Below are 27,130 nucleotides of genomic sequence, written 5' to 3'. Positions count from 1 at the left end.
GACTGCCTCCTCTCCGTGCCCGAGTTCTGGACACCTTTTCGGCGGCCATTGTCTTCACCTTCGCGATTGTCACGCTTCGGATCCAGCCGGAGAACGAGACTCGGAGGAACTCTCGTGGGAAGCGGTCTTTTGGAGCGACGATTGGTCTCTACGTTCACGGAACGACGATATCGTACGATAGAGGATCGATAAGGGAACCGAGTACGCGGCGTCTGTCGGGGAACGACCGATAGGAATCGTGAATTTAGAAGGTGGCTCGCGATGGTTATCTTCGCGTTTCTCGGGAAATCATTCCTAACGTTCGATAAACGACGTATCTGCCCGGCGGTCGGCCGATTTCCATCTCGATTAATTGAAAAGGGAATTAGCGAGGTTTATCTAAATGGCCCGGCGGTAAACGCACGATCCATTTCTCAGCGTTGGTAACGCGCGTGCTACAACCGTCGACGGGAGCACCTGCTGCACGGAGGACACGGCGTGCATTCGCGATTGCGTTGCAGGACGTCAGAACCCTCTCTGACGCATTCGTTATTATGATTTATTCAGAATCTGCCTTTCTTATGAATAATAAGCGCCGCCAAGGATGTGTATCCCCTTTGTCGAATCGAGACACGGCACGTCACGTACCGTCTCAACCGACCATCGACGTACTGACGGAACGTTCCTCGGCCAGCGAAACTTAACGTCCACGAATCCGCGCGATCCTCGCGGCGGGACCGACGCCTCGTTCGGATTCTATTCCCTTCGATTCGCGTTGTACATTTCACATCGACTCCGTGGAATTCCTCTAACTAGCATCTCCAACTCGCGAGGCAATCGTTCGACGGCCTCCTCGTGGATGGACTCGAAAACGTGGCAGGGGGAGAAAGAGGTGCCCGCGTGAAATTAAAACACGGATCGATCCGACGCGGTACACGTCGTGTTCAACGTTTGTACGAACAAGAGAAGCATCGATCAACGATCAGGGCGGAAGATAAAACGCGAAAGCACAAAGTATCGCGTCGGTTGGCTAATTAAAATCTTCACGCAGGACGCGTGCGACCGTAATCTGGCATCGAACCATGGCTTCTCTCTCTCTTTCTCTCTCTCTCTCTCTCTGGTCGGTCTACCATAGAGTATAGGGAATCGGAGGGTAAAAAGAAGAAAAAAAAGGGAAAAAAGGAGAGGCGAGAAAAAAGAAGAAAGAAATTGGCGTCCACCTGTCCGTGAGGGGCCGGTGAAATTTATCACTGGAGGGCAGGTACATCGTATCGTAGGTAAACTGCGCGCCCCTCGCACAAGCCAGACGGTTCCTAAACCAACCGACCGAAATCACGGTCGGTGTTTCTCTCGATTATTGTCGTGAAAGCTTGCGCGTGGCACCTGCAGACGGCTATCTCTGTTTGAGGATTTCTGGACGAGCCCGGTTGCCTCGATCGCCGCCTTTTTTTTTCAGACACCCTCGGGAATTCGCTGTTTAATAATCGCGAATGGAACAAAGATACCACCTCGTCCTTAATTCCACCGCTGTAAACGGAGAGACGGCCGTTGAATAATTTCTCTGGTTCTCTCCCCCAGATCCTCCCCGCTAAAACCCAACCACAATCCATCAGCGTCCATCCAGCTCCGTCCTGTCCGGGGAGTCACTGTCAGAAATCGAAGGTGTCCCCGACTAAAGTGGCGTAACAGCCAGACGGTTGCCCGAAGAAGAACAGGAAGAGGATCGGAGCGGAGCCCTTGGATGGCCATATCGAAAAGACGAAGCCGCGGCAGTCCTCCGATCTCCCGATGCCCGCCGCGCGGCGCTACGTGACTCGCGAGAGTAAGGCCGTTTTTATGAATGGATGGGCCACCATAGCGCGCGGTCCCGTTCGTGGAAACGACAGGGCGACGAGGTGGATCGTAGCCGCGGGATCGGTACCCGCGGCGATAATGCTTAAATAGAAGGGAAGGCGAGAAGAGAGAGAGAGAGAGCAAAGAAGACGACGGTCGCGCGAGTGTCTAACGGCACGGCACGATCAAAGCGGCCGCCGATATTTGAGGATCGCGCCGATGTTTGCCGAACTTATTCCTTGTCAGCACTGTTAACAGACACTCGCACCTCTCTCCCTCTCGCTCCCCGCGGAGGTGACGCTCGTTCTTTCCCGATTACTCCGTTTATTTCGCTTTTAACTAGCTCTTAAAAACGCTCGGAGAGCCTTTGCTCTCCGCGGCCAGCTCGAGAGGTTTACGGAGGGAATTCGTGGACCTTTTGTCGGGGAAAAGCAGCTCTGCGTTCCCGAGCGCAGACGACGAGGGTCGTTTCTCCTTCGCGGTAGAATCGATGGAATGTATCGATGTAATTTGCATATTGAACTAATATGGTAGCGATTGTATGAGAAGAATGCGGGGACAAAAAAAGGAACGAGCACGGCTCCGCGAGATAGAGGAGCGCGCGCGAGGGTAGGAACAGCGATTACAAGGCGTGCTATCGCCATACCCGAGACGCGTTCATTCGCTGTTACAGCTTTTAATCAACCGTACCGCAATAGGCTTAATCTAGGCAATTAGTTCCTTACGACGTAATCAACCGGCGAGATAAGGTGAAACGGCGGGTGGGAGTTAAAAGTCCTGTATTACATTAGATTACTCTTCCATGCATTATCATCGCCTCGAGAGGAATATGCAGATCGCGACTCCGCCGGTTAGAAATTATCGGTGAAACGAGAAAACATCCAACAAGAAACCGCTTCTGCCGGTCTTCTCTCTCGTTTAGAAACTTTGTATTCGTAAAAACGTCCTAGAAGAAACCGCTGGTCGTTTTTTCTTTTTCTCTCTTTTTCTTTCCTTCCACCGTTCTTCTTCCGTCGCATGAATATTTATTAATTACTCCTCCCGGGTATTACCTAAGGTATTCTTCTCTTTTCGAAAAGCGAAATGATCGACGGGACGTTTGAAAACGTTGAAACTGGCTCGACGAGGCCGCTGGAGGGTGAAAGTGTTTAAAATTCCGCGATTGTTGGAGAGTAAAATTTTTCGTGGCGACTCGTTCGCGCGCGTTTCGACGAATTCCACTTAGGTATGGGGACAGAGGGAACGAAAAGAGGGGTGGACGCGGCTCGTCGTAATTTCTGTTTGCATTATGAGCCGAACTGTACTTTTACGCGGGAAGATACCGCGAAACAATGCAAGACACGCGTGCAAATATGGGCGCGCACCTCAAATGGGACATTCCAATGTTTCTCGGTATTGCTTCTACCCAAAGATGGCTGGGCCTGGGCACCGATCATGTCGTCAACCCGACGCGATATCTCTTACGACTTCGAAAAGCCTTTGTGTCGCTTCGTAAATCCTTCGACTCGAACCTCTCGACGATTTTTACCTCTCGATCGATGGCGCTTTCAAACCAGCCTCGAGGATCGTTCCTCGATACTGTTTCCCTTTCTTCGATGGACGAGTGCTTAAAAACGTCTAACGTAAAAGTGAACGCACGTTCGAACCGTAACAGAAGTTAATTCGAGGTGTAGTCTGAAACTTTAGGCGTTAAGTTCGCGCGTAGCCTTACGTAAACGATTATTATTACGTGATAACTGGCCAACTTATCTGATTCTAATTCCATTCAGGCAACAAAGTATCCTTCGACAACGCGAACGAACCCACCGACCGCGGCAATGGCGACCGTTTTAATGTCAGAAGGGAACAATTAAGTGAAAAGGAAAAAAAGGAACCGTCGCGAGAGGTGGGAACCTTAGAACTGGTCGGGACATTAGAATAGATATCTATCGTTTCCTGTTCGAAAGCATCTAGAACGTCATTAGTCACCGGTTCGATTTGAATAATCACTCCCGGACAGTTATGCACCTTTTACTCGATAGGACTTAACGTTAAACCGTTCCGCGGGTTTATCGCGAACGCGTGACTCAGTCACCAGTCAATTATCCGTCGATTATCGAAAAACAGATACTGTTCACCGATCGTTGGATACTGTTATCGGATCGCGCGGCGCGTCTTTTAGTGTAACAAGATTCTAGAATCCCTTCGACAAGAATCTGCATCGCAATCCTCAGAGTGTTACGCGTTTCGTTCGGTTAAATTAAGAAAGAAGCCGCAGTCGAATCTCTACAGTAGGTAGAGGGATTATACGACCATATTTCTTCCTTTTTTTTTTGTTAATGCAGTCTGGTGATAATATTTTTCAGACCCGAGGCAATGGTCGGAAGCAGCTGTTGCTCACTGGTTGCACTGGGCAATCGGAGAGTTCTCCCTTGAGGGTGTGGCGATGCAACCCTGGCAGCACATGACCGGGAAACAGATTTGTGCCATGGGGAAGGAATCCTTTTTGGCACGTGCTCCGGCCTTCATGGGCGATATCCTCTGGGAACACCTCGAGATCCTCCAGAAAGGTACGTGACTTTTCCTCCTTTCATCGTGACGCGCCACAGGTAACCCTTCTCTCTATTTCGTACTTCATTAAACGAACTTTATTTTCGTCGTTGTCGAGCACTTTCGTGCCACACGAGGATTCCCACAACCCTCCATGTTACGCAAGTGTTACCTGTAGAACCACTTACGAGAACTCCCACGTGGAGACATTAAAAAAATCGAACCGTCGTCCAATTCGTCGAGACCTGCACCTCGAACCTCCTTTGAAAAGAAGAAGGAGAAGAAGAAGAAGAAGAAGAGCCCCGATTTTCCTCCTGTTCTCCAAAATAAGAATGGAGGGGCCACTGTCCGAACGGGAGATTCGCGAGAAGGGGAAAGCAGGTTGGAGCGGAAGAGTCGTTTTCCTTGGGCTAACGCGAGGGACACATCCAGCGCAGAGGTTCGCTGGACAAAAACACCGATCGAATTTCCGTAAAATCGCAATGTCACGAGTGTGCGGCACACAGATACACGGAAAAAGGGAGAGACCGGGTGAACAATGACGAGATCGCGGAGGCGAGACGCGTATCCTCTCTCTCTCTCTCTCTTTCTGGCTATGTGTGTGTGTACGCGAGCATCGTGTTTTCAGCGTTTCGAAGCGTTGAATCGGTACTTTTTATTCGGAACCAAGGAGAGAATGGGGAGAAAAAAAAAGAGCCGCGCGCCATAGAAACTCCCACTCCGGATATCCTGTGCCACCAGAATGCTCCCGTGCCATTGCCTCGGCCACTTAGGTGGTTTTCGGACCACTCTACTACTCTCTCTCTCTCTCTTTCTGTTAAAAGTGCGCATGCAACCACTCGTGTTTCGATTACGAGATAGAGACCTGGATCCTTTACAATGGCTCGGACGATTTCCACGGGAAGAGGGTGGAAATCGAAGCACAGGGATGACGCTTCATCCAAGCAGGATTGTTCTTCTTCTTCTCGAGCAAACATTCGACAATGGTTCCTCCTTGAAAGAAGATATCGATCGCGGTGATACCAATGAAATTTCGTAATTATCTCCGCAGTCGCTCGTCGTTCTCGATCTACTACCACGAACACGATATCGAGGGCTCTGGCGCGATACAGGACGATTCGTCGGTTCACGAACCAATATATAAGATTGCCAACGTGTAGCTTGTCAGCTTGATGTTTAGATTCTAGATTTATGGCATCAGATACGAGACACTGCCAGCAACTTTCTTCGGCTTCTTCCTTTCGCCAAAGTAGGATCTTTCGATCGAGAATCGTTCATTGGTTCGTATCGTATATCATCCGCCGGAGGAAGTTTCCCTGGAACTTTTATATCTTCCACAGGCTGGACAGGAAGGCCGTGAGCGAAAAGGATGAGAGAGAGAGAGAAAGAGAGAGAGAGAGGGAGAGAGAGGGCAGGACAAGGTATGAAATGATCCGGACAGGAAGCGGAGGTTCACCCATGATTTAATTCCCGTTAAGTAAAAGCCCGTACTTCCTTATCGATTTATTCGTGTCGTCTGATCGCCGGTGAAACCGCGATTCAATCGAGTGGCACGATTAGACACGGAGCCGCGATTTTTATCCGAGGCCTGGCAGACCCGTCCGTCTTCTTATCATCGTCGCGCGACGTTCGTCGTGTGACCAATTAATTCGGATTTTAATGAACCAACTCGCGGGGCTGATTTTATAGCGGTGTGTACATAATAACATCCGTGGAAATTGAGCGGCGTAAATGTTTTATTTCTTTGTTTATAAACAGGCTGCTGTTGGGTATCTAAATATAGAAATAACAATCTGCGGCAGATACCGGCTATCTGCGTTTAACAGAGAACAACGAGTAGAGAGAGCTTTATAACGAGACGCGCGAGGACACTCGTTTCAGATAAATCTGTGCATCATAGTAGAGCTGATATTATGCTAGATAAGAGAAACAACAAAGTGGCATACGTAATAAATGTCGACTAAAATCGTGTATGTTTTAGATAAAAAAAAAAAAAGAGAAATTAAACGTTCTTCTGTAACAGTTTGATTACGAGTAACATAACGGTTGATAAGTTAATTGAACAAATGAATATCCAAAGTGCGAATTCATAAAAGTAATTTCTAGCCGCAACAGGGAACGTTTTCGTTACACTCATTCGGTTCTTTTACATAGCGGCGGAACAATGGAAGAATACTCGTGATCCGTTGCCAATCGTAATTCAACGTGCGCTGGTGCACGCGCGTAGACGCGACATAGCGTGGGTAATCGCTTTGATTCCGCGAACGAGAACGGATATTAGGAAACTCTCTTGTGCGCCGTAAAAAAAAAAAAAAAAAAAGTAGAAACTAAAAAGCTGCATCCTCCTGGTGCAGATACACGATTGAATCACGGGTGAAACCAGTGATCCGGTCCTTTCGCCTTGGGTTCGAGCGAGTTTCTGTCGTTTCGTCTTGCCATTTGCGCAACCCCTGGATTTCGTCCTTCGTTCTCCAGTTTTCAGGTTTCTTCTTTCCGTAAGAAAACGCGGTGTCTGTTCCATATTACGCGGACGCGTGATCGTCCACGGTCGTTGGTAACCGAGGACCGTCGATAGAAGACGGAAAAAGGGGCTGGCGAGAGGGCGTCGAGGAATCGATTGTTAATCGCGCGAGCTCTGACCGGTCGGAAACGCAGAATCGTTGATTCGACGATGAATCACGCCAATGGCAATCGTCTCCTTCGCAATAATGGCCGTAATAATGGAGCACGGCTTGATCGTTCATCACGATTACGCTCGCTGTGGCTCTTGCCCCGCAATAGTAAAAACCGGGGGACCCGAGTTTGCACGCCATGCCGCCGCGCGCACCGTTCTGCGAACGTAATTGGCTTAATGACATGGAATTCTATAATCGCGTAACTGCGGCCACAAACATTAATTACTCAGGCCGCCGTTGCTCCGGCTCCCGTGTGTAAACACCGCATTAGCGTAAACAACGTAACTGTACGATGGAATAAATTTACGAATCGGAGTCTGAACGCGAACAATGAATTAGCTGTTCAAAGGCTGTTTTAGGGGTTCCTTCCCGACGCTTCTGAACCGGTGTGGCTGTCCAATGCTCTCTCCATCCTTTGATCAAACGGTAGGACTCGAGGTTCCCGCGTTCGAATCCCAAATTCAATGTTAATGATACGACGTAGGCACGCAAATCGTGACTGTCTCTCCAGCTGTATTCTCGATAAGACGCTTTCAGTGTCGTACAGAACGCAAGAACGAACAGCACTGCTATCCCAAACTTAGATATTCAACTCCATCCTCTGTTATCCGTTTCTCGATCGATCTAAAATTCCTCTCGAAAGATGAGACGGAAGTATAATACGCGAGGAAGGAGGGATCACCGGCGACTAAGGTCGGCGGGGAAAGAGCGTGGCAAGAACGCGGCAGAACTGAGGAATTTGTTCGATTTTCCATCCAGATGTCGACGCGGCGAAGACCTCTCTGGAGAACGTGCCGGCCAACATGTACGAAAGCGTATGCGTGCCAGATTTAGGCGATTTCTTGGGGTACCAGGGCACGGTGCATCAGGTAGCGACGCCGGAGCACAAGAGTCCAGCGACGCCAGCGAGTTCAGCCGCGACGAACCCCTCGATCGCGCAAAACACCGGGAACCAACCGGCGACACCGTTGCAACCACCTTCCGCTGCGGTCTCTCTGCCCTCGAGACAGTACCATAACGATGGTAAGTGTGTATCTCACTCTCTCACTCTCACTCTCTCTCTCTTTCTTTCTTTCTCTCTTTTCATCTCTCCTCTGCTCCAGTCTCCTGAAACGGACGATTCAATAGATAGAATATCCTGAAACGAAGTATAGCCCAGCATCGATAAAGGTCAATGATGCCACAATTTAGAGCTTCGATACTGTCACTGCCAAACGAGTAGTATCTCCGAGATTGAACAGAGTATCGGTTGTTAACGTAGATCGATTTCTAGATAGACTGGAGGTAGGTAAAGAGACACACCTAGGTTTCCTCCTCGACGCGGAGTGATGAATTAGAAGGGGTAGCGAAACAGATGCACCGGGACTAGCCACGTCCCGGAGTCAGTACTCGTCCCACGATCGCTGTAAAAGTACCGGTGACAATATGAACTCGATCGGACATCGAATTCCTTCGGTCCTCGCGTCTGGCGTTTCTAAAAGGCCAAGAACGACAAGTGAATCTGTTTTCCTGGCAACAGTGTCTTCCATCCAGAGCTTCTCAACCCTTAAACCTACCCAAGCACCTTCTCCAACGCCAACTACAGGTACCAAAACCACTTTCCATCTAAACCAAAATTAATCTCGCTAATCGAAGACCACCGAGTACAGCTCTCCTCCCAATTGACACTGTTCTCTGCGTCGTAGACCTAGAAAATCCAGTTCCCACCCTCGCACAGGAGGATTCCTCCTCCGCGCTGTAGGTTGGGAAACCCTGAGCAGAGAACCCCGAGGAAGAAGACGCAAGAGCTCGCGCAAGTCCAGCGCGCGACAAGCCGGGTTTATTTATTTCCCCGATTGCAAAGCGACGAACGAAGGAAAGCGTTGCGAGTGGCGGGCCGCACGGAGGAGTTTCTCATTGTTACGTCAGGGTGGCTGATACCATCTTTCGTGGCAACGGCGCGTTTGCACGTGTTGCCACAAGTCTCTCATTATCGTCGCTGCGTTCGCCTCTCGTTTATAACTGTTCGTTTCGTCGTCCGATGGTCGTGCTCCCTAAAAAGAGAAGACGCGAGCACAGGGCGGCGGGGAGTGACGGAGGTGCCCACGGATCGTCAGCGACAATCCACGGCGATTTCACCGGCGAGGGTTTTCCCGTTGTCGGGTTAGAAATCGACTTCATTAACCGTGGCTTCCACCTGACACACGGGGCAAAGGGTTCGCCGGATTGCAATATCTCGCGGCCCCGTTCACGATGCGCAATTCGCGCCGACGTGATTCACCTTATTCTCCGCGTTTTCATCGGCTGAACTCTGACGCAATCTCATTCAGCCGAAGGACTCGTCGTTCCAGAGACGAACAATGGAAAACTCGAACCGCTCGCCTGGGAGTGGATCGTCGTCCCATTCATCTGGCCGAGCAATTTGTTGTTGTTGTTCCGATTTTTCCCTCGTTCCTCGGTTAACTGACCGTAGCGATAGCCTGTTGGAACGTGGGGACTCCAGTCCGATTCTAATTGGTTCGTTTAGTTTCGAACGCGTTTCCTTCGCGATGGAAGGGGGGCTCGTCCGGGGAATTTCCAGATCTCGATGCTGATCTAGGTTTTCACGCAGGAGTGTTCGATTCAAGTTGCGATTTAATTGATTTCGAGCCCACAAGTTCACTCGTATCTCATCTATCAAATAATCTTATACTCTGTTTTCCACGGAAGATGTAGTCCATGCGATAGAATTTTCTTACAAAATCCTCAAGTGTAGCAGCGTACTCTGTTCGACTCGATCAAAGTCGAATCTGCGACGCTAAGAGTCAGGCTACTTGGTGTCGTTGGAACTAGCCGAATCAGCGGCACGTCCATCAGGAGTACTACACGCGTTTGGCGCACGCTAGCGGATCGTAGCCGGGGCTCGAATAGAACGGAACAGAGGAGAACATTATGAGGCGAGCGTTCGTAGCGTAGGTAACAATTACCTAGCCGGGGGCCTTACGTCATTGCAGCAGTGACCGTGGGTGAACGAGGGAAAGTCGGCCCTCTGCACGCTTCGCCGCGGACAATGGAGACGACGCCGGGCTCCGCTGCCTCTCTCGACATCCTCGCGTTTAGTCCAATAAAAAATGCACGATCTTCCTCGCCGCCTCCCAGTCGCTCCCGTCTGACTCGTCGACTGCCATCGAGCGACTCGCTTTGATTTCACTGCCTCCTTCTCAAAGGAGTATCATCAGCGTATCGATTTCGTCCTTGCAATCCATGAAAATAGCGACAGGTCTTCCGTGTACTGCTTTAAAATCGCAGTTTAAGCAGCAGCGTAGCAACGTGTGATTTCTTGATAACGTGGGAGCTCGCTGTTTACTTTTAATGAATCAAAGCGACTGAATGAAGAGCGTCTGATGAATTATGCGAGGATCCGCGGGCTGGAAAAGTTGGCGAACACGCGTGCAGGAGTAACGTAACGCGTCGGTTCCAAGAGGAGGAGGTCGAAAGCGAGGATAAGCGAGAGTCGAACCAGAGACCTCGAAGAGCCACGATACATAACGTAACAGTGCTCCGGCAAGCAGAAATAATGAGTCTATTATACGGTCGCCTGTGTTGCTCGTCTTGCAACGACACGTTCTGTACCTGCACACGATACAGTTCGCCAAGCCCGATGAAAAATCCGCAAACTATTTCGACAATTTTACTTGGTAAACGCTGTTGGAATTATTCCAAACCCCACCGAACAGACGCCTATCTTCGTTCGCTACCGCTATTTTCAAATTAATTTGCGTCTTCGTTTCATTACTAGAATCAGCAGGTTGAAAGAAATTCTTGTTATTTTTCGAAGGGTCTAGCTTATCTTTTAATTTCGCTAAGAGGCACATCTTGAGCTCTACGAATACCTCGACGATCCATCAGCCAAGGTTCCGCCTTTTCAAAATGCGAACGCTGCTAGAATAACCAACGAAGATCGGATCAACCCCATAAAAAGTCCCTACGGCAGGTCAACGTTGAATAATAGTTCAATCGGACGTCGATAACATTTCGAGGATAGGTAGCTCGACGACGACGATCGTCCGGCTCGTTTCCGTTGGTCACGTATGTTAGCCGCACGTGCACGTACACAAACGCTAACGCTCCTCGCTTGTGCATAAATTAAACAGCCGGTGTCGAATCCCGTGCGCGCAAAAGCGATTCCCTACGGTTTACTGGCACCCGGGCCAAAAAAGGCATGGCCATCGTGTGACGCCATTCGCTACGTTTATGGAAAGGTTAGTCAATCGTGCCGACGAGCACAATGATTATTTGTTAAGCAACCACCGCGTGATAACTAACCGTGGCTGGCCACGCGGCATTTTGATTGCCCCTGTGGCCTCTTGGCTGGCCTTTGCGCGAGCGGTTTTTAGCGGCCACACGAGCCTTCGTCGCCGTCCTCGTCGATACTCCTTTCTTCCTTTTCCTCGCGTCGGACCCGAACCGCACGTGTGTACCTTGGAAATGCCAAGGAAAAAGATCGATCCAACGGGGGATTGGAAAAGGGATTCATCGGGGGTTGGATCGAAGGGGATGCTGGATATTTTTAGGTATTGAATGTCGTTCGAACGAGTTGAGTGGAATGCAGGGGAGTGATCAAGGACTTCGTCGAGGCTCTCGATCGAAGCGTTGGAGGGAATCTAGCGATACGCGGCATTTGTCGAGTGGCTGTCCTAGCGTTCGTGGAAAAATGCTTGGCTCGTTGATGAATTTATGATTCTAGTGACTGAATAGCGTCGGACGAAAATAGTAGACCGACAGGCAGACTGACAGCATAACAATTAATACATTGTATGTAATTAACTAACAATCACCTTCCAGCTCCTTTCCCTCTGCATCGAATACGTAATTAACGTATGTTTCGTAAGGTCCTCCAGAGAGGCGAGTACGAGCGATCGACCATCCACGGGAAAATCTACATTCACCCCTAACTGTGCGATTTATCCAGAATCAACCCCTGAACAACACGAATGGAATCCGAACGAACCACGATTGGCTCTCGATGGACGTAAAGTTAATTCCCTCGGAGGAACCCCCGCAAGTGACACGATAGAGAGAACAGGCCATCGAAATATCGTTTGTAGGGGTGTCGCGAGGTGATGCGTAGCATATGCCGATCGAGGAGCAGCGCGGACAATTGTGCAAGGCCGCGGAACAAACGGTTCGGTAAAGAGGGATGAAGGATCGACGACGAGTAGGGTCGTAGAGGGATGAAACGATCGGCGAAGGGAGAAAGAGGCGTGCAATAACGCTAGGGGGTGATGGTTGTTGGCGCAGGTTGTATTCATTCACTCGTTCATTCATAGTTCGTACACCGCTTCGGGGGCCTACAAAGCCTCTGGCTCATTCAGAACTCTCGACACGACCGCGGTGTGTGTGTATGTGTGTATGTTTTTTTTTTTCTTCGTCCCTTCTTCCTGTCCGTGTACGTTCACCCTCTAGAGACGACGTCGCTCCTCGTCGTCGCCGTCGTCGACGTCGTGGTCGTGGTCGTGATCGTCTAGTAGTCGTTTTCGTCCTCCTCCTGATCGTTGATTGGTGGCTCGTTTCAGAGTAGAACAGAAACGTGGATAGAAAGGGATAGACAGGTAGGGAGAAAGAGGGGGAGAGAGAGAGAGAGAGAGAGGGACGAAACGTGTGGAGGGTCACGTTACAACCGGAAACCGAGGCAAGCACGGTTGAAAGGGAGGGAGGAGTCCTACCCCAATATTCCGGGGAGCGAGATAGTTTTATAATGTCCTCGAGTGCTCCTCCCTTAATGCACCCCTAAATGTAGCCTCCTAGGACTGGCTGTGCTTCTGTCTGTGCTGTGTACGTGCGCGACACGGGCATTGTTGCTCACTTCGAGAGCGTTCGGAATCGAACAGATGCAAGGAGGGAGAACGAGGAGCTTGTAAAATCTTGTACGACCGCTTTTGAAGCGCGTACGTTACGATACGAACCCTCATTATAAGTGGGTATCATCGAGGATCCTCGCGAGGTTTTTCAATTCTGACGATCTTTAGATTTTCATCCCTCCTTTGATGGGTTTCCAGTTTTCTTAGTCCTCGTTCGCTTGGTTCCCCGGATCTCTCTGGGGGGTTCAAATATCTTTCCATACCTTGGCTGCAAGTATAAGATAACGTAATGTTGTTCTTCTCCTGGGTTGGACCATACCGATACCTTTGATAACCTCGTGTTATTTCTAGATCTTTTCTTTCAGACGAACTCCCGACTACCAATCCCAAGTCTCGAACGAACTTTCCTGAAACGAACGTTCCTTGGCCTCTCCATCGACACACTGTAAAAGAAACCTTTGACACTCCGTAAGGAACCATCGCTCGATCGATTCACGCATCAACCCCCTTGGTACGAACCGGGTAGAAGGACAAAGGGCGGCGTGTCGACGAAAGGAAACCGGGGGACAGGATAAAGTGGGAGGCGCAATCGAGGGGGTAGGCAGAAACGAAGGCAAAAGCGACAGCAGCGAGCGAGCATGCAACGAAAGCGTGCGGAGAAACGAAGGCACAAGGCGCATCGAACTCTCGTGTCCTTATTGTGCGATGCTCGTAAGTCCCATTACTATTGCCGGCGGACTATACGAGAAGCGAGAGGCACGAGGCGTAGGGGAGTGAGCGCTTCCGGTCCCCTCTGCATCACGTGCGAGCCTGCCGAACAGAGAAAACCCCCGTTTACCTCGCCTCTCTTAGCATCCGGTCTCTCTGCGCCTCCCCAGCCAGCCCCCTCTCAAAAATAGGCTAGGCCCTTCGAGTTGCGACCTCGTATTATAAGCGTATACCAACTCACGAGCGCCACGTCCATTATCTATGACGTTTCATCGATTCAGTTCCCTCGGGGTTTTTGGAAAATCTCATTTACTTTATTTCCACTTTGCTTGTCATTTGCCTGCTGTACAAGAGAGGGGTGGTCAAGGAGTAGATAAAGGATTCGACTTATCGGTTAGTTCTCTGTCCAAGTATCTCGACTACCATATTTTCTGTATGCTACTCGCAAGCCGAGAAACACTAAAATTCGGTTTTTCCAGGTGACTCTTCCGGCAAGATCGACTAATAAGCAGTAACCGTGGAATTAAAATTCAATTAGCCGCGGGACGTAATTAGAGGCGGAGTTCAAGCGCCTAACACGGAACGGGATTTCTCGTCTGAACGATAGATCTCGAACAGAAAGAAGATCACCGGATCCTCGTGTCATTAGCGGGTTCCCCATAAAAGCAACAAATACGCGACATCTTCGCTGATGCGCTCTTCGCGCTGCGCTTAATTGTCTACCGTTGCTCCCTGGTAATTATATTCGCGTTCACCTCCGGCAGCCCCCCAGCGTACAGTTACAATAATTCCACGGCAGCTGTACCCGTTCGTCAACTAAACTAGACTAGGGGAGGTTCCTCGAGGCGCCCCTCAAAACTGGCCCCAATTTTATCCAATTTACTCTACAGTCTTAATCCTTAAATTTATGGTTGCTCGTAAGTTGACGCCACTGTGATCCGACCACAGAGCAGCAGCAGCAGCAGCAGCAGCAGCATTGAACATAAACGTCCCATTCTGGGATTCGGTAAACACAATTCTAGCTATCCATAATCAGAAATGAGTCAACGCTATAAATTAAGACACTTCCACTTCCCGAGTAGCCGAACGAGCACCAGAAAAGCATCTTCGAAAGGCAGGAGGATCGTGTCCCGCTCCTCTCTTCGCAAACCCCGGAGGACCCCTTCTCGAGCACCTCCGCCAAACGTTTCTCGGCTCTCGATTCCCGCGAAAACCCGTGCATGGCACATTTCCAATCGCGCAGAAAATATCGCCTCGGTGGCAGCAGGTGGTTGAAGCCTCGAGGGGGCGTTCGTGCGCCCCCCCACTCCCCCCTCCAGCGTCTTATTCCCCCCACTGTGGCTACTTATCATCCCTACCAACCGGCCATTTCTCCTACCAACGGACCCTTCCACCACCAACAACGACACCAGCAATGTGGCGGCGAACGAAACGCGGTCTGCAGCTGGTTGAATCGTCCTCAGCGGAGGGGTGAGGAAGGGGAAATGTTTTGCGTCCGTGCAGTGGGGATGGTATCGGCGGTAGGGAGGAGGGACAGAGGGGAGGGCGTTGGAGAGGACCGGAGAGCGGAAACGGCGCGGCGCTTCGTCACAGTGACACGCGCGCTCACGTCAAGTGGAGAGTGCACGCGAGAGGAAGCTCTCTTCTGCGCACGATTCGCGCCTCTCGCTCGGTGTATTTCGTTCTTCGCTGGTGTGTACGTTACACGTCCACGTCGTACTTTCGTCCATCGTTGTTTCTTTGGATTAGTAATTTTGTTGTTGTGCCGGGATTCTCTTCGGGGTTCCTCCCCCCTGGCTACCGTAACTCTCGTGTTCCCTTAATGGATACAGTGCGAAGACTATAATCGGTGTTTCTGACGCGTCGCAGTGACCAATTTCGGAGCGGTCGAGCATTGCTCTGTTTGGAGGAAAATCGAGGGTTCGGCCCTCGAGGGTGACACCTGTTGCACGGGGACACCGCGATATTGCTTGTGGATGTCACCGGGGATACCGGGTCTGGGGAACTAGGTAGGATCGTTTCTGTGTGCACAGGCGTCGTTGGGTTTACCGATCGATAGCGATCCCTGATAAAAGGTGCGAGAAGAACTGCCGCAACGTTGTTCGATGCAGACTGCACGAGTGTGTTTATCGCGCGGAATGACCGGGGAGTCGATCGCGGTTCTGTGATACTGTGCTTCTCAGTGGACGGAAACTAGTTGTGAATCGCCGGACAATCGACAGTTCTATCTCTCTGTAGAAAGTGTTTCTTAAAAGGGATTTCATCGAAAGGATAACCAAGGCTATCCTCGAAGCCCTCGGGAGACTAGCTATGCGAATCTCGAACGAGCAAAACCTATCGTCGCCTTCGAGAAGCTCATCGAGGTCCACCGTACGTTGGATCGTCTCGTCGTGAGGACTGGAACCGGCGATCACCCCATCGCTCCACTCCATCACCAGATACGACCGCGACGGCGAGAAGAAGCGGGTGCACGAATGCGCGCGTGCATCGCCGCGAGTAGGTGCGCGTCGAGCAGCGAGCAGCACCGTAGAGAAGAAAAGGCCGAGGGATCCATCAGGGGGACGTCACGGCGGGCGTCGCGGGCGTCGAGACGTCGCGGCCTTCGGGGCAGGCGCCGGCCATAATCGTCGGCGCGTACCACGGGAACCACCACACGGATCCGGCGCTAGGCCAGACGACGAGTAGCGGCGCCGCTGCGTCTTCGGAGATGGTGCTCCACATGCTGGACACGCTGATGACAGGCCACGAACCGTTCTACGCCGATTACCCCTCGTACCAGGAGGCGGAGCCTCTCACCCATCCGCACCACCAGCATCCGCATCAGCACGCGATCGCGAGGAACACCGGCATGCCGCCGGTCTCCTTGGACGCGACCACCCACACGCCAGGTACACCAGAGAATTCGTCAGCCCGCCTTTCGCGGGAGAATCGCCGTTCCCGCTCTACGAGCTTATCGTTCTAGGAGCTTTCGAGTATGCCCGGCCCTCTTACGGGAGAATTATCCCAACTGAAGCGTTTGCAGTTGGGCTCGACGAGGAGTAGGACGTGCAACGCACCGATAACGTCACGTTGGGATAATTCTTCCATGAGAACGTGGCCACGCACTTGGATCGTTCGACAGTGATAAGTGGTACACTTCGTGGTCCCCGTTTCATTACTTTGGACTGTTCTCAGCGAGGGATGATGGTATCTTAAAGGGCGATTTTCGGGACGTTTCTCGAGGGGTGAGCTGATTGTTGAAATTGTTGGACTGAGTGGTTGATAATGTCGTCGGGGCTAATGGTAGTAATTAGAGACATTTGTGCTTTAAAGCAATTGTTCAGAGAACTTCTTCAAAGAGTTACCGTAGATAATATTGTTGGAATTAGATTAGATTAGTTTGTTAACTATCCGAGGCTATTAATAGGATCGAATTAGAACTATTGAAGACGTTTCGCGGGGGTTGAGTTGGATGCTGTACAGTTTCGGATATCTCTAATGTCGTTTGGATTGATAACGCAGTTGTTATTTATAAAGGAAGTATTGCGCCTCGAATAAGTTCCACGAATGTTTCTTAAAGATTAGATTGAATGGTGGACTTGCATTCAGGTGATAATCAATCAGCGTCGATAAAGCAGTCTCGTTCTGTACACTGTAGTTAAATGCTGTTTCTTGATCGCGCAAGTAATATCAATTAATGGGGAAGTCGTGTTGTTTCGAGGCACGATTGCATTCTGCGAGATTATTATTCGCAGGTCGCCGATATTGCAGTAAATATTGATAAGAAGACAGCGTCGTTCCCAGGGAAGTTAAGTTTCGCCGTGGAAGACACGTTTCAGATGTCCTTTCGGATGTTCGCTTCAGATTTTGAAATTAAAATTTCCCCGGAGCCTTGACTTTATCTGGTCGAAGATATCGGTGTCTATATATAGTCGTTTGCGACTGAATCGGACATCTGATCGTCTTCACCGAGGTTCGAGCATTCCTTCTCGGAAATTCGCGCTCCTTCACAGAGCTCATTTGAAATTCCTCGGGCTGTTCGAAGGACGCTATCTCGAGGATCCTCCGAGGTCGGCAACAGGTATCTCCCGCAATCGCGATTCCATTCGTTCTAACGCGTTACAATCGATTAATCTCTATCGATGTCTAATTGATAAGTAAATACTTCTGTTTCTATGCATTTGCAGGAGCGATGTTACAGCTACCACGGTGTCAATTGTAGCTCGATGAAATATTCATTCGATACGCCCATTACTATGCTCAATCGAGCTCCACTATCACTCACTGTCAACAAGATCCGATCTTTATCCGGGGGATCAAAGTTTTCGCCTGGACGGAGTCTGACGCGTCTCGTTCAGCCACTCGTGCCGCTCGTGCCGCCACGGTGTCCGGCTAATTGGCCATTTGACCAAGGTCAATCGTCTACGATTGCATTAAAGTGCATTACCGGTGTGACGAGACGAAAACGTTTCGGTTCGATGTAAACCGAGCGACGATCACGCACGATTGAATTTACGCGTGTCCACCTCCGTACTAACAAGCCCCATAGTTGTGATCATCGAGAATGGGACTTGGAGATTTCGCTGTGGCCAAACGGGCAGAGGTGAAGAGGAAGCAACGGCAGCGCTCGATAATAATCGTTCTGCCCTGGCCGCATAATGATCCTAGTAACTATATCGTTATTTTTAACGCGCGGGGTCTTCTTTTGTTCGCGATGCACGTCGCCTCGCAAGCTAGGTGTGGCCTGACGTTAAATTGCCAATAAACCTGGTGTGTGTCGGCTGTTCCGTGCAAGGTCGGAATTGCACGCTTCGTCAGCCCCGCGATCGGATTTGAAGAAGCGATCGCGAACGCGATACAGCCACCAGTCACGGGAACGAGGAGAGGTTTCCCTGAAACGAGCAGCCGATGCACGGGTGTGAAATTCCCTCTGCGACTGTATAATTATCACGCGTGGTTATCGCCCTCGGATACAAACGAGCTGTCGATCGTTTTCGACGGTGAAAACTGGTCTCGTTTCGAAGGCTCGCCGCGATCAACGATGATTTCGGGGTTCGCGGCGATTGTTAGGATCCCTTGGACGAACGGTTCAGTTCTGTTTTCAGCTGTTCACGTTCTCGAGAAACGGTAGAGCCAAGATGCCTCGTATATCGATTGGAATATTCAATAAGTATGAATGGGGTTACATACTTGAAATGGTCGATGCTTTTTGAATATGCGAGAAATGTATACAATTGAATGAATATGTAGAGGCGTTGAAAAAATGGTGAATATGCATTGGCAATCGTCGCGCGAGAATGACCATATCGTAATCAGCTATCTTCGTGGGTTATTAAAAGCGACTTTATTCTGATTTACTGGACTGGTAGTGTGCGCAAAAAGTTTATTAATGTATAATTTTTTTTGTCCCTGCCTCTCCCGGCTTCGATTTATCGCTAGGCTTAAAAGGACGCTACTATGTAACAAACAGCGATCCGAAGGAAATAAGTAGTACACACTTCTTTTCAATCGGACAACAAAATCTTGGCTAATCGAATTTCAAACGCGACCAACGAATGCATTTAAGTGTTCACGTTCGTAAGCAACGCGTGTATAAATTTTCCACGCATTTCTGCGCGCGACCGTGCATCGTTTTGGTTGAAAACACACGCGCGCTCACCGGCGCGTCGTCGCTGTGGCAGACTACGCGGAGTGTGGGAGAGTTCGCAGGTCACCGGTCTACCGAACAATGCGCGATTTTGTTGCCGTCGAGGGCGACTATTTCTGTTTTTTTTTTTTTTTTTTCTTTTCTTTTACGAGCCACGTTGTCTCGTACAATTTCCTCTGCGTCATCATTTATTCGCGACACTTCTCTTCCCCCTTGCCCCACGCGAGCACACTGTTGATTAAGATCATCGATAAGTCGATTCTGGAATTGGTTTCTGCTGTATCTTAAACGCCTGTCGTATCTGAGCGTACAAATCGCGGGTGCTGATAAAAATCGGAAAATCTCAGCCAGATCGGTCGACACCCTCTCTTGTTCAGCGATCCGCAAGTGTCTCCGGTGGAATTCGTTAAAATAGATCAGCCACGCCATGTCCTGCGCAGTCTCTTCGCGTACGGAACCGAATGGTCGCAACGAAAGAGAGAAAAAGGCAGAGAAGAGGGAAAGTCAACGGCGATGGCGAAGGAAGACCAAAGCCCCGAGCCGTCATTGAATTCACAATGAAGCTCGAACGTCGCTTATTCGCACACAAAGCAGCTCAGAGCGTGGCGACTAACGCGAAAGCGAATTTATTATTTCCTCCGAGTGCTCCCCTTCGGCCTCTCGCGGAACCGAAGTTCCCTCGCGTTAGAAAACTCGCTGAATATTCGCTCAAATACCACAAACTGTCTAATAGATCCACGATATTAATACCAAACCGTACGCTATTAGATTATCTTAATATAGCGTTCAAGGTTGTTCTTTAATTCCTTGACTACGGAACATTTTTATGATAAAATACTACCTATTACACATTGCTATGCTACAAAGCGTATCCATGCCGAAACTACAAATATATGCAAATTTACATTTTCACTTGAGAAGTGCCATGAATGTCTTTGTGTTCTTCTTTAACTTCGAACCAGAACAATCGTGTGACGTTTTATTGTTGGCTGGCGCATCTAAGAATCCTCCTCCATCCGTCGCGTTTAAAAGATTCCGGTACGGGCCAAGAAAAGAGGAAACGAAGGTGGAGAGTATAGATCGGTGAGCCACAGAGAAACGGAGAGTGATATATATACATATAATGGGCTTCCGGCGTTGAAAGCGTTCGCGGGGCAGGTTTTAATTTTCAAGTGGTCGCCGGTCTGCTTCTTCATCTTCTTCCTCTTCGTCCTCGTCGCCGTCTTCCTTCTCTTCTCCAGCTTATATACACGCAGCAGCTGTGCAGGCCTACTGGCGTTTCATTCGGTTTGGCGCGTGCCTCGTGGCCTGGCGTTGCTTGCCACGTTGTGTTTGCTGGCTGGCTTTCGTTGCTTCGCCGTTACTCGGTTGCTCGCTGACCGACCCTCGGCACCTGTTCCACAGCTGATACGCGGCTGGCTGGTGGCTACTTTTGCTCCCTCGAAACATTCTTCTTCTTCTTCTTCTTCTTTCCCTCCTCGCCCATCCGCTCTTTTAGACGCTGCGCCCTTCCTTTTTGTCGGTTTCTATTCCAGAATGGACTCCAATCCCTGTCGACGTTGCGCAGAGTTTGAATACACTCGAACGATTACTAGTCGAGAGTTTTAATCGGACATTTTGTTAAAATGGTTAAGTGCAGTTAGATGTGACCGGTTGTTTAGATAGAGACCACAATGCCCGTGCGATTGCGTGCTCTAAATTGTACCGGATAACAAGGACTAAGCGAAGAGAAAGTTAACCCGTTCACAGATTGCATCTGCACACCTCGGAACAAGAAGCAAAGACAAAAAATGGTTAAAATGGATAACAATTGTCGTGTACACGGCTGGAGCCTGCCAGAAATATTATACGCCCGCATGAAAACCGAACGATACCAGGGACATAACATTAGAAATACGAGGCGCCAGGAATATTCCGCTCCAAGTGGCGGACGGACGGTTAAGAGTGTAGAAAAAGTCCACGATTGAAAAGTTTAAAGACCCCGGCCGCGAAATTCCAGAACCGCCCAAAAGTATGCCAGCTCTGGTCAATTTAAAGAACCGCGATGAAAAAGAAAGAAAGAAAAAATATATAAAGAAAAGAAGAAAGAGTAAGAAGAAAAGAGACGGATGATCGAGACAAACGCGAAATAAGAGAAAAGAATCGCTGCTTGCTCCCGGCTCCGATTGTTCATCCGTGTGAACAAACGCGCGGCTTGAATGCTCAGGAATTTCGGAATAGTTTCGTTGCTCTGCCCCCTTTTGGAGTCGCGCGATGACGACGACGACGAAGCAGCAGAAGAAGAAGTAGACGAAGAGGCGGGGAAAGAAAGCCGTGGAGGAAGGAACGCGAGGAGAGGGTGCATTTAGGTAGCATGAAAACATGTACCTCGCGGAGAAACACACGGCCGATGTGTTCACGGTTTTACCTGGCTCTCCCTGTATATATATGCGCGTGTCTGTGCGCCACGCCGTGAGGGCCGGCTCGAAGCTGCACTCCCACGCTCACCGTCCATGAAATGGGGTGCGAGGTGCAGCTACATGGCAGCCTGTGCAGGTGTAGGTGGTGTGCGCAAGGGTCCGTCCCTCGGGCCCTATTAACGTCGCCGTTCCACTGGCCCGACTTGCCCGCAAACGTATGAGAACCCGCGTGGACTTATGATAATTCCGCGTGTCATTACACTCTTTGACCCTTTATGGTGGTGTCTGCTCAGGAGGGAAGGTGCTCTCCTACCAAAGGAGGTGCTTCTATCGAGCTGAGAACAGTTTATGGGTATTTTAACGCCGAATCTGTAACAGAACCCGGTTTTCTTATCTTTTGTAATCTTTCGATCCCTACCATAATTTGATGTGAAGCAAAAATGGAGGTAGAGATTGGTTCTAGATATTCGCTTCGAACGATTTTTCACCTCCGAGGTACACTCGTCCAACACCACATAAATCGTGGCTAATCGCGCGACATTATCTGGAAACGATCAATCTGAAAGGCGCAATCTCCGATCGATCCATTATTGGTCAACCGTTTCGATCATCGTGGAAGTTCGTTAACGCGAATGGGGGGACCCATTAACCGTGTCGCGAAACGATAGGCCACGTTCGTTATGGATCGAGCTGTCGGGCCACCTGTTTTCCTCGCCGTTAAAAAAAAAAGGATAAGTGTGGGAACGTTGCCTGGTCACACATATCGTGCACGTTGTAATTCCGGCTGTTCACGCAACGCGACGTTTAGCCAGTGGATTATGATAATCCGCGAGAAGCCATTGTCCTGCGTAACAGTGAGGCGTTTTGTCGAATTGTGTATTACGCACAAGTTATTCGTAATTACCAACGACCTCGCGATTCAACTGGTAACTTTGATTGCCAGCGTTTTCTGTTCCAACAATACGTGTTATAAAAGAGAGGAGAGATCTGTTACGGCTAATCGAAACCGGACGCGCATATCTTCACCGCGGATTCGGAAACCACGTTATCCCCGCAGCCTTATCGGCTATGCGAGTAGAGCACGGTGTTATCGGCGCTGCTTGAATCGTTTTACCTAATTAAATAGTAGCCATTCTGGGCACGGTAAAGGATTACCACAGAAAGAGGAAGATAGCGTGGAATAACGAAGCTGTAGGACTATGATGCGATAACCAGCAACCTGTGCAAATAAACTACATTGCTAGCTGTACAGGAACAAGTAGTTGTCGGCTACCGAATCGCTCTTCAGGTTCTTCCAAGTGGTTCATCTTCAGATTTTCCAATCTTTTCCCGCGTTTTCATCAGATCAGATGGTTGGTACGGAAAAATTTCCAAACGATACCGGGTTCGGCATCGATCGAACGAAGACGAAGCCCGATCGCAGCCTCCGTAATGGACGCACGCACGACTGGTTTCTCGTGGTCGAGGAAAGGAAGTCGAGGATAGGCGGAGTTGGCTCGGACCAATCGTCGAGATGCGCGCCGCCCACGTGTCAGCGGTTCCTCCCTGCAGACTCCGTGCCTCTCACGACACCGTGCACTTCCTCAGGTTCATCCGAGCGACTTTACCCTTGGAGATGTTACGCGTAGATGCGTCCAGGGGGGCTAAGTTCGTCGAAACGACGGAAGTGCTGCTAAACCCGGTGATTCGTCGTTGAGGAATCTGGAACTTTGAAAGGACAGATAGGCAGAATTAGATGGAATGTTTCGAGCTTTGAGGTTTCAAAATCTCCGACTAGTAATCAATTTAAAAAATTAAGATGCGCAACGTGTAGATCATTAACAGAATTTCTTACATCTCACGTATCGATATGAACTCCCTTTGGAGCACAAGAATTCCCACTATATGATCCTTTACTTATACCGCATCGCAGTTTCGTACACGATGATGTTGAAAACAGAAGGACATGTAATAACAATATTTCCGACTATTAGATTCGAAATTGTAGGAATCTTGTTTACCAAATCGTTAAAGACGCCCGCCTTTCGCATTTTTCAGGAGGCTACAATCACTTACGCAGTCCCGTGTGCCAAGACGAAAATCAGAGGGATGAAACCTCACCACCACCCCATAGCCATAACACTCAAGCACCCAACTCTCATTCCAACACTCCGAACAGCAACAATAATAATAACAACAATAGTAACGCGAACAACGCGTATATAAATTTACGGAACTTAAATCAACTCAAAACGGAGTGTAAGTATTTCTTTACACCATTGCCCCCATCTCGTAAAAAAAAAAGATTGATTCGTTTATAGTTCGTTGTGCTTTTAGCCAACTACAATAACCACCATATAACGGAGCACCTTCAAGGGGGTGGCGGAGGGTTAACGAGCGGTAACGATCTCGCGGGTACAGGGACCAACGAAAGCGACCTGAGGGTTAGCCAGACTGCGACAGAGAGCTACATGACCCCAGCGCACTATTCCGGGTACGACGAAGCGTCAGAGTATCATAGTCTGCCGCAGGATCACCAGCCCCCGCATCCTTACAACCTGGACGGCTCGCCCGAATTTTATAGCACCAGCGGAATTCATCTCGAGACAAAATATCAACCATCGCCGTTTAAAAATTATCCCCGAGGTGAGCGATTCCAGGAACCTACTGTTTTCCGTACTGCAACGTCGTGCCAAATGGGATCAATAAATAGTTAATAATGCGGTTTACAATCAGGCCGCTACCACGAGGCATACAGCGAGAGCAGCGGATACGGACAGTACGATGCGACGCCATTCCAAACGGTTCCAGGAAGCGGAAGCGGAGGTGGAGCTGGCGGCGTTGCCGGTGATCAATGGGGTGTCGGTCCTCTGGAGCACCTCTCCCATCATCCGGCATTCCTGACTGGTCTTGGACCGCGGGACTCCTCTAACCCGCATCATCCCTCCTCTATTGGGAATAATCCTGATCAAAAACCTCTTTTGCAGAGCGCGATGATCCCCGGTTATACAAGTAATTAATCATTTCAAATTATAGGGTTAACTAATAAGCTTTTACCATTTTTGGCCAACTCAGTATAACATTATTCTCTGAATACTTCTCAGAAGATAACTGTAAATTTTAATTTTCTACCATTCGCAGGCAGTGGACCCTGTTTTACTGGTTCCGGTCCCATTCAACTCTGGCAGTTTCTGTTAGAATTGTTAACAGACAAATCATGTCAGGGCTTTATCTCGTGGACCGGCGACGGCTGGGAGTTCAAGTTGACGGACCCAGACGAGGTGGCACGCCGCTGGGGCATCCGTAAGAACAAGCCGAAAATGAATTACGAGAAGCTCAGCCGTGGTCTCCGCTATTACTACGACAAGAATATTATACATAAAACAGCCGGGAAACGATACGTTTACCGTTTTGTCTGTGACTTACAGAGTCTCTTAGGGTAAGCGTGTTATATTTTCTGGTCGTTCGGTTTTGCCCCGAGCATAGCCAACGATAATCAGCTGACGAGATTTCCTTGTTTCATTATGATATTGTGGGAGTGACAAAAGTCTTCTTTTGTGAATTCAAAGTCGAGGTGGAAATTCTGTCAATTGTATACATAGTCGTGATGAATTTTGGTTTAAATCCAATACCTTCAGCCTAACATACCTACAATATAGCTGTTCGATTGCAGATACAGTCCGGAAGAACTCCACGCAATGGTAGATTTGAAACCAGAGAAGAAGGAAGAAGACTGAGTTTTTGTTAACGCTCGTGTTTGAGGACTGTGTCGTTTTGCTAAAAGAGAAAGAGAGGAAAATGAGAAGGGACACAAGTAATTCCTTTGTTGTTGCACTGGAACAAAGTTAAATACTGGATAATAACTAACGAACAATGTGAAACGAACAAATCATAGACGAAGGAACAAGTAACTGGTGTATTGTTAAATGAAAGAATTCTTCTAACGGATGGAAGACAAAACCAATTGATGTCTTCAGATGTTCAGATATATATAACATATATATACATATATATATATGATAAAATCGAATCGGTCGTATGTACCAAAGACAGGGTCTGCATACCATTGGTGCCTAAAGTTAATGACTAAAAAGAAAATTGTGAATTTGTTTCTAAGTGATTAATTTGCCAAGCCAGATTTTAGAAGATATTTATAGGAGATAACTCAACAATTTATACATATTATATATATATTATACATATGAGTATATATATATATATATATATATTTTTAATGTTACATGATTTCTAAGCACTACGTCGAGCACACGATGCGTCTAAATTATTTATGCCCCATCATTTTAAAAAGAAACATGCGTGTTATAGTCTCGTTGATAGATAACACCATATGTGATTGTTATTACTATAATTTTACTACAATAAAGCCATTATATGTATACCATTATTATAGACGGGCGAGCTTTCAATTCGACGTTTAAATGCTTTTCTACGTGTAGATTATAACTATGTAAGTTCTAGTATTACAAAATACTGTGTCTCTCCGAGCTCGCTTGGGTGCAACAAATTGTAAAACAAACTTCGTTTTATACTATTATCGATTTTTCTTTTATTTTTTTTTTTTTTCTTTTTTCTTCCTAATCGCTTCCTCGATGTTTGATGTGCGATCAATTCCAGGTGAATGACATGTTGGATAACTAATTTTAAATTGAGAGCGTTTCAGGTGCGAAGAAAGTATGCTGTTAATTTCGTTGGAAATTGTATGTTCGGATGCGTTTCCCTTTTCTCTTATTTGTTTCCGACGAAATTATATCGTCTGGTTGATCTCTGTATTTTTCTAATATTTAAAAAGGAAATACTTTTTCTAAGGAAAGGGCCACGTGCAACCATTGTTCAAGATCGGGGACGCGTAGAACAGTATTTGTAATAGGAGTTAACAGTATTCTCGGTAGTTGAACCTTTGGTTCATCACTCTTTGGACCCTTAAAAACTGGGAATCTAATAAAGTATTCTTCTCACGCTTCTGAGTGACAAATCAATAGCTTGTTACCTTTTCAATTAATCGTTTCTATTTTCCTTTACATCACGCCTCACAGCGGTGGTTTCATTGCAAGATCAACGTTTCTAAAACTTGAATAGACAGACGTATGATGATTTCACCGTATAAATAAATATAAATTAGATATTTATGGGAAATAATTCTATAAATAATAAATGGAAATCGCCTCGAATAATTATGTACTTATTCTCAAGGTACTGCGAAATGTTATTTAAATTCTATATAATTTCCTTTAGCTTAAAAATGTGAGATTCTGCTTGTATTACTTTTCCTAGTTCAAATACTGTTTCACTCGGACTAATAATACGTTGTACGTATGAAGAGTATAGAGTCTACTTTCTGGAATGAGTTTTCCGTTCATTCTTCCAAATTGTTCAGAAACGTATGGAACATTATCGTTTTGCAAAAGCATAGCAATAATTTCTTTATATGTCTTTATATAGACATTCTTGAGGGATACTTTACGATCTTCATTGTATATAATATGTACACATCTGAAGCACTCGGTTCACGTACGTAGATCAAATTTAATAGTAATGTTACGATTAGTTTTGTGTAATTCTTTC

General features: G+C 48.3%; 1 protein-coding gene across 6 annotated transcripts in view; it reads left to right on the top strand.

Annotated features, from left to right (window-relative positions):
• Positions 1 to 26,949, top strand: part of Pnt (ETS transcription factor pointed) — a 103,232-nt gene extending 76,283 nt beyond the window's left edge. For 5 of the 6 annotated variants that reach the window (XM_076896180.1, XM_076896177.1, XM_076896176.1 and 2 more), the window contains 7 exons: positions 4,158 to 4,361; positions 7,776 to 8,039; positions 23,606 to 23,806; positions 23,885 to 24,193; positions 24,284 to 24,559; positions 24,689 to 24,986; positions 25,221 to 26,949. In XM_076896180.1, coding sequence (XP_076752295.1) covers positions 4,158 to 4,361; positions 7,776 to 8,039; positions 23,606 to 23,806; positions 23,885 to 24,193; positions 24,284 to 24,559; positions 24,689 to 24,986; positions 25,221 to 25,284 — 1,616 coding nt within the window. In that variant the 3' untranslated portion in view covers positions 25,285 to 26,949. The remainder of the gene's footprint in view (positions 1 to 4,157; positions 4,362 to 7,775; positions 8,040 to 23,605; positions 23,807 to 23,884; positions 24,194 to 24,283; positions 24,560 to 24,688; positions 24,987 to 25,220) is intronic. The other variant, XM_076896182.1, reaches the window with a different exon arrangement.
• Positions 26,950 to 27,130: the final 181 nt, after the last annotated feature.

Source organism: Xylocopa sonorina, chromosome 6, assembly GCF_050948175.1.
Source record: "Xylocopa sonorina isolate GNS202 chromosome 6, iyXylSono1_principal, whole genome shotgun sequence".
Lineage (NCBI taxonomy): Eukaryota > Metazoa > Arthropoda > Insecta > Hymenoptera > Apidae > Xylocopa > Xylocopa sonorina.
Note: the sequence above shows the minus strand (reverse complement) of the source record. Positions and strands in the feature narration are given on the sequence as shown.